General features: G+C 60.5%; 5 protein-coding genes across 5 annotated transcripts in view, besides 6 other annotated features; all 5 read right to left on the minus strand.

Annotated features, from left to right (window-relative positions):
• The window catches only part of Tco025E_01255 (uncharacterized protein), a gene marked incomplete at both ends in the record, with an annotated part of 1,242 nt that extends 582 nt beyond the window's left edge, over nucleotides 1–660 (minus strand). The window contains one exon of the mRNA XM_029368193.1: nucleotides 1–660. This exon is cut by the window's left edge and continues 582 nt beyond it. Coding sequence (XP_029231600.1) covers nucleotides 1–660 — 660 coding nt within the window.
• Nucleotides 661–710: 50 nt separating this feature from the next.
• Nucleotides 711–1,349, minus strand: Tco025E_01256 (uncharacterized protein; the record flags this gene model as incomplete). Its single annotated transcript, XM_029368194.1, has 1 exon — nucleotides 711–1,349. One exon carries the CDS (start codon nucleotides 1,347–1,349, stop codon nucleotides 711–713), a length of 639 nt encoding a protein of 212 aa, XP_029231601.1.
• Nucleotides 1,350–1,353: 4 nt separating this feature from the next.
• Nucleotides 1,354–1,377: a microsatellite.
• A 268-nt stretch (nucleotides 1,378–1,645) lies between these two features.
• Nucleotides 1,646–1,681: a microsatellite.
• A 585-nt stretch (nucleotides 1,682–2,266) lies between these two features.
• Nucleotides 2,267–2,297: a microsatellite.
• Nucleotides 2,298–2,553: 256 nt separating this feature from the next.
• On the minus strand, nucleotides 2,554–3,771 carry Tco025E_01257 (uncharacterized protein; the record flags this gene model as incomplete). The annotated part of the gene is made up of 1 exon (XM_029368195.1): nucleotides 2,554–3,771. The coding sequence occupies one exon, from the start codon at nucleotides 3,769–3,771 to the stop codon at nucleotides 2,554–2,556; it is 1,218 nt and encodes a 405-aa protein (XP_029231602.1).
• A 104-nt stretch (nucleotides 3,772–3,875) lies between these two features.
• Nucleotides 3,876–3,894: a microsatellite.
• A 92-nt stretch (nucleotides 3,895–3,986) lies between these two features.
• Nucleotides 3,987–4,018: a microsatellite.
• A 12-nt stretch (nucleotides 4,019–4,030) lies between these two features.
• Nucleotides 4,031–4,054: a microsatellite.
• Nucleotides 4,055–4,260: 206 nt separating this feature from the next.
• On the minus strand, nucleotides 4,261–5,658 carry Tco025E_01258 (chaperone protein DnaJ; the record flags this gene model as incomplete). Its single annotated transcript, XM_029368196.1, has 1 exon — nucleotides 4,261–5,658. The coding sequence occupies one exon, from the start codon at nucleotides 5,656–5,658 to the stop codon at nucleotides 4,261–4,263; it is 1,398 nt and encodes a 465-aa protein (XP_029231603.1).
• Nucleotides 5,659–6,115: 457 nt separating this feature from the next.
• Tco025E_01259 (putative UDP-Gal or UDP-GlcNAc-dependent glycosyltransferase) lies at nucleotides 6,116–6,586 on the minus strand (the record flags this gene model as incomplete). Its single annotated transcript, XM_029368197.1, has 1 exon — nucleotides 6,116–6,586. A coding segment is annotated over one exon (471 nt), but the record flags the coding sequence as incomplete, so codon positions are not given.

Raw genomic sequence — 6,586 nt, forward strand, 5'->3', positions numbered from 1 at the left:
GCGGCACCGTCCCGCGCGCGGGTGGACGACAACGTCGGCCAGCGACCCGCACAGCCCCCGCGAGAGGTGGGCGCGCGCCCAGGCGCACACGTGCACGTCCGCGCCAAACCCCCCCCCCCCACCGTCGCGTGCATCGCTCGGTCCAACGTGGCACGGAACGTGGGCCAGCAACTGCCGTCCTCCGCGCAGTAGCAGTCGCCGTTGCCGGGGAAACGGAAGGCGACGCCGCCGCGTGGGCTCGGGCGGCCAAAAAAAGGCAAACTTGCGTCTCCGCCTCGCAAGCGGCCGCGCATGTGTGAAGTAGTTGGCACCCGCGAAGGCACCGCAGGCGTTTTTTCCGCAGGACTTCGTTGCCTCCGCCGCCGTGGCAGGGCGCCATCGCAGTTGTCTTGCCCTCCCACACGCAGAGCGGGCGGGGCGGCGGCGCACCGCTGCGAGAGGCAGAGGCAAACACGGGCCGGCGGAGGCACACGCCACGCAACCCCCACAGCACCAACAGCAACGACAGAAGAGAGGCGGAGAAACGAGTGAAGACGCAAGCACGCACACAAAGTGCCCAAACAACAAGAGCGAGCCACTGCTGCAGCGTGGGCTGCAAAACCCACGCACTACGCCCCTTCCCACCACCCACTCGTGGCTGAAGGAATGACTCCACCGCATCTGAGTCACTCTGACGGAGAGAGTTTTGACGACGGCATCAACTCCAAACTTCACTTCTCCAGCAGAAGCCCGTCGTGCCACGCCAGCCGCAGCGGCTTTGCCTCCGCTGTGTCGTCCTCCAGCGTCTGCACCGACACCGACCCGGCCGACCCAAAGAGAAGGCACAGCAGCGGAAAGGCGGCGAAGGGGAGCTCGACGCCCTGCCCACGCTCCGGGAAGCTGTTGGAGACGAGCACGTAGTGGAAGCACCTCCCACAGCGCGTCAGCCACGCATGCACGTTCTCCAGCGCCGAAAGCATCTGCGCCGTCCGCCGCGCATCCCCCGCATCTGCAAAGCTGTCGTCGTCGAGAATCACAAGCGCGGGGGCATCCTCTGGCGTGCTCCACGCGGCCACCTCACGGAAGGCGTCGGCGAGGCTCTCCACGTACAGAAACTCCATGCGCAGGAGGGCGGCCTCGTCAAGGTCCCCCAGAGGCGTGAAGGGCCGCGGCATTTTGGAATACAGCACGTGTTCCTGGCAGAGCACCACCGCACGGCCCCCGCCCCGCACGGTGTTCACGGCCGCCTGAAAGGCAAACGACGTCTTGCCACTGCGCCGCGCGCCCCGAATGAAGCAGCCGTGGCCGCACAAGTGCCGCCAGGGAGGCGCCGCGTCGCGCGGGAAAAACAAGGCTGCATCCATCGACATGTTAACCCCACCACACACCACCACCACCCTGACGGGTGCTCGGTTGGGTTTCAGCGCGAGTCGATGAGAAAGAGGGCAAGCGAAAAAAGGGAAGTGACCGTGCGTGGGCGGCAGCAAACAAACCCCCCACCCACGCGGACAGAGACACACGTGAAGTGGAGGCGAAGGGGGTCCCCCAACAGTCATCGGGAGGCAGTCAAGGGGGCCCACGCCCCACAACAACAACAACAAGGCATCCGCAGCGTCAGTCGCGGGCACACACAAATGTGCCCCTCCTTTTTTTTTTGTGTTTTGCCACAACCAACAAAACACAACATCAACAACAAAAAACACTCAACGGAGGAATGATGGGCGTCAAACCAAAGGGGGGGAAAAAAAAAACTATCGCGGTTGAGAAGAAATTCGCACCGACAGAAAAAAAAGAACCCTCCAGCACGCACACGCAGGCATGCATGCAACAGATAATGCGCTACAGGTGGCGTCTGGGCCCCGGTGCGGTGGAGGGAGGGGGATGCACGTACCCCCGCCCCGCCCCCCTGCGCGAGGGAAGGACGCAGCATTTGCAGTAAACACAAGCACAGAGGAGGAAAGAGTGAGAAGGTTAAGCCGCAGGCAGAGAGGAGCACACACGTGAAACCCAGAAACACACGCCATCACAGAATCGACAAAAGAAAACTATGATAAACAAAAAAAGAGCCAAAAAAACAACAAATAGCTGAGTGAGGGGGAAGATGTAAAGGAGGCACACAGAGAGAGAGATATAGATTAAAAAAACGGGACCCCGCCTATGGGCACAGCATCGCGTTGCCGCCGCCAGTCTACATGGTATAGATGCCTCCTTCCCTCCCTCGCTCATTACTTTTGTTACATTGCCCTGCATTATTTTTCTTCTTCCTTCCTTCTTGCCCCGCTCACAGCCACCACCACCGTCCCCCTCCCCTCCCCCTCTCACTTGCCGAAAAAGTCGAGAAGGTTTTGCACCATCGGCTGCGGCGTGCCTGTCACCGCCGCCTGTTGCTGCTGGGGGCTCACCGCGGCGCCGTGACTCCACTTCGCCGTGGCGTTATTGAGCTCCGACGCCTCGTCCATCATGAGCGTGCAAATGTACGCGCGGAAGCGCCGCTCCACAGCCAACAGCACGCTCCGCTTCAGATCCTCGTCACGAAGGAGCTGCGCTGCAACGTTCTTTGCTGCCTTCCCTGCTTCAGCCGATTTTGTGGCGCCCGAGGGTTGGAGCCGCGCGCGTGCGGCGCCGGCAGGAATTGACGGCGCACAATTTTTCCGTTTCAGCCCATTGCCCGCCTCGCCGTTGGGCGAAAGCGCATCGTCGACCTCGCCGTTGCTGTCCTTCCCAGCTGTCGGTGGAATTTAGCTCCACCTTGGCGGAGTCAAGTGACATCTGTCGCGAAAGGGTTTGGAAAACATCCTCAAGTGGATTGCCGCCGGCCGGGACCGGCGGTGGAACTTGGCCCCGCCGTATGGGGCGCGGGCTAACCGCAGAGGGCGACGGGAGCCGCGTGGCCTCAATGGGCGGCAGCGAGTCGCTCACACTGATGGCAGCCTGCGAAGTCACAGGGGCGAACATCGCCAAGTTTCCTTCAAACGCCGGATTCACAAGCAGCTCGCTCTCCTCGTCGTCCTGGAAGAATTGGCTTTGGGCGTTGAAGGACGCCAGCTTCGAAAAGTTGTGGTCGACGCCTAAGGAAAGAAAGGAACGCGCGGAGGCTGCATCGCAGTGCGAGAAGGAGGCCTCCGTCACCAAAAGCTTGTCCAGGGCAGTGCTCACAAACTGAGAGATGGTATCACTCGCCTCGGGCCTATTGAGTAGCGCCGGCGCCGGGCCCTTAGACCTCCCACGCGTGTGCATGTAACCTTGAAGAATATGATCCACCAGCGTTTCCAGCTGATCCTCTGAGGCGCACAATCTGCCGGAGGCACGCGGCTGGGAAGGATCTCGGCCGGGCATGCTTCCTTGGTGTGAGCTGACCCTTCGCAGCGGCACGCGTTCCGGCACCGTCGGGGCCCCTTTACTCGTGCTACCTGAGGTCGGCGCCAACGCCCGCATCCACCAGAGCTTCTGGGGCTCAGTAGCAGCGGCATTCGTGGGGGCGACGGGGTCCTGGAACGGCTTTGTGCCGTACATGTCATGAAGAAAGTCCAGCACGTTCTTTCTGAGATACACCGTGTTTGCTCCCCTCATCGCAGTGAGCGGCACTTTGGGCCCACGGCCACCACCCGTAGCGCCCTCCTGCCTGCCTCCCAGCAGCGCAGCGTCTGCGCCCCCCATCACGGGGTTCGTGCTGCTGACGGTGCCCTTGGGGCTCCTCGCGTCGCCGTGCGCCGCGTTTGTCTCCAATGCCCGCTTCCACGCCGAGTGCGGGTCTTCGCCGGGCGCGACGGGTGCCAAACCGCCCCTGTTCATTGCCTCCAGAGGCACGCAGCGGGGTGAAAAGAATGAAGAGTAAATAAAGTGCGAATGCGGCAAAAAAAAAAGAAGCCAATGCTCCGCAGTGCCTACTTCTACTCCACACACACACACACACACCCTGCGGGCAGGCACGGAAGAAGAAGGACGAAGGAAAGAGTGGGAAAGAGAGAGAAGGAAAAAAAAAACAGAGCCAATGCAGGCCGATTTTTCACACGCAGACACAGACACACACGCACATACATCCAGCCTCCCTTGCGTGTGTGTGTGCGTGTGCGTGCCCCGCAGCTCGGAACCCACGAGCAGCAGTAGACGCAGATGGACACTCTGCTTGCAACGCCCGCCGACGCGACAGGGTACTAAAGAAAAAAAAATTGGGGGGGAAATGAGAAGCAGTGGCGCACACACCTCCTCATCAGGAAGAGCAGTAAAATAAGTAAATAATCAATGCAAAACAGAAAGAATACCTAAAGCATCCTCATCATTTCATTCCCGCGAGGGAGGCGAGCGGCATACCTCCCCCACCATCTTCCCTAGCGTCAACAAGTTGTTGGCCCGCTGCCTCCGTTTATCCGGGGACACCGAGGTGTCATACAAAATGAGGCGAGCTGCACGCAGAACAGTGCGCTGTACATCTCTCCCGCAAAGCGCGGCTAACACGTCCAACTGCCACTCTTCATTCTGCGCACGTCGCACCGTGTTGAGGGCCGCCCTTGTCACACCCGCCACGTGCGCAAGCGCCGCCCACTTGGAGGTGGCAAAAATATCCAACTGTCGCTGTAACGCACCGACCTTCAGGTGCTGACGGGCAGCAGCGATGTACTGCTCGCCAACAATAGACATCAACTGCGGGCCCATTCGTGTGGAAACGGCATCGCGTATTGCAGGCAGGGCGACCCCCAATCCAGCCTCGTCGTCGACGAAGCGGATGAGGCGCTGCGCCAGGCGCAGTGTCCGTCGCCGCTGAAACTCCTTCATCAGCGGTTCCGTGATGAACACGTTGGGCACAAAGTAGAGCGCATGCGACAGCCGCCCGACAAAGACCTCCATAAAGGTTGCCCCAAGCGCCTCCTCCACCTGCGTGAAGGAGGCGGTCTCGTCGGGGAGGGCGTCCACGGCACCGTACCGGTCGTAGTGCGCACGGCGCCCCTCGTCGGAGAGGACGGAGTTCGCCTCCAACACCTTCTGAAAGCGCAGGGTCGCCTCCGCATTGTTCGGGTTTTTGTCCGGGTGCATCTCGAGGGCCAAGCGGTGAAACGCCTTGCGAACCTCCGCCGCCGTCGCCGTCCTCGGGACGCCCAGCGTGGCGTAGTAGTCCTGCGCCGGCGCCGGCGCCGCTGCCGCCCCCGCGGGGGTGGCGTCCTCCGCGCCGGAGGGCGTCGCCTCGAACGTCGACCGAAACGCCTCGCGCGCCCGCGCGAAGAGGTCCTCGTCGCCCACCGGCAGCTCCGCAAAGGCGGCGTCGAGGCGCACCTCCACCCAGCGCCCCTCCTGGCTGTCCCAGTACCGCTCGCCCCGCGCCGCCTCCGCCACGGCCTCCGGCGTGTGGCAGACGCCCTTCGCGAGCTGCACCACCCCCTGCGCCACGCCGTACGTCGTCATGCCGAGCAGCGAGGCAACCCCCATCGCCGCCCCCTTCGCGGCCCCCGCCGCGCCCTCCCTGCGCCAGCTCACGACGGGCAGGGCCACGAGGCTGCCCAGACCGGCCCCCACGCCGACCGCAATATTTCGCGCGGCACTGGATAAGCCGTCCAGCGCGTGCTTCGGCTCCCCCGAGACAAACATGCTCCCCAGCACCGCGCTCCCAATCGATTCAGCCCCGTCAGCAGTCACCGCCGGCTGGGCGCCGTCGTCATCGCCTGTGCTCGTGGGATTCGACGTCATACTCCCACCGTGCCGCCCCCACCGCAGAGAAAAGAGAGGCAAATGTGCGCAATAAAGCAGAGCTGCCCAGGACTTCCTATCGAATAAAACATATGATAAGAAGAAAGAGACATGCATGCGTTGATACAACAATTTCCATGGCTTCTCAAGAAGGCCTAAGGCAGCCCACTTCAGCAACACAATAGTAAAAACAGAGAAAACCCAAACGCTTCTTACGGATCAACACAAAAAAAATCAATAAACAAGCACAGACTTATGAAGCCACATCATAATCCGCCACGAGCCACCGACAGTGAAGCCTCACGCGGAAAGCATCTATAACCAAACACCCTAATAAACGCGGCCATAAAGTAAAAAAGCCAAAGTGTTCACATTTTTCTTTGAACTTCGGAAGAAAACACAAACCAGAAAGTTACGACACATCTCTTCAACTCAAGTAAGAAAAATAAATTCGATACTATTGACAATCAAAAACAAAACCTCCCTTCATGCGCCGGTATTTCTTGGGAGAAGGGGAAGTATCCTTCCCAAAGCGGCGCATCAACACTTCGTATTCCTCTTCGTTGATGTGGTGCACAACAACGGAACTTTGCCTCACGGGGGCGAGGCGTGGACCGTTACGCACGTAATGAAACCTACACGTACTTTCCTTCACAAAGGTCAGGCTTCCATATTCCGCCTTCTGAAGGACAATCCCCACCATCATGTCCTCGTGGTCCATGTACAAGCTACTGAACTCCGGCTCCCTCTCGCTGCTGTACGGCAGACGCACCAGCCGCTGCAGCGGCTTGTAGGAGACAAACTGCTGCGCAACGTCCCTCGACAGAGTACTTGCGAACCCAATAATAAAACTCAAGGGAATAGGACGCTGCGTATGGTAAAAACTGACCCCAGTAAATACCGCGGAGTGGCAGCGTGCGCAGGTCGG

Source organism: Trypanosoma conorhini (assembly GCF_003719485.1).
Source record: "Trypanosoma conorhini strain 025E chromosome Unknown Tco_14.4_contig_00039, whole genome shotgun sequence".
NCBI classification, from domain to species: Eukaryota; Euglenozoa; class Kinetoplastea; order Trypanosomatida; family Trypanosomatidae; genus Trypanosoma; species Trypanosoma conorhini.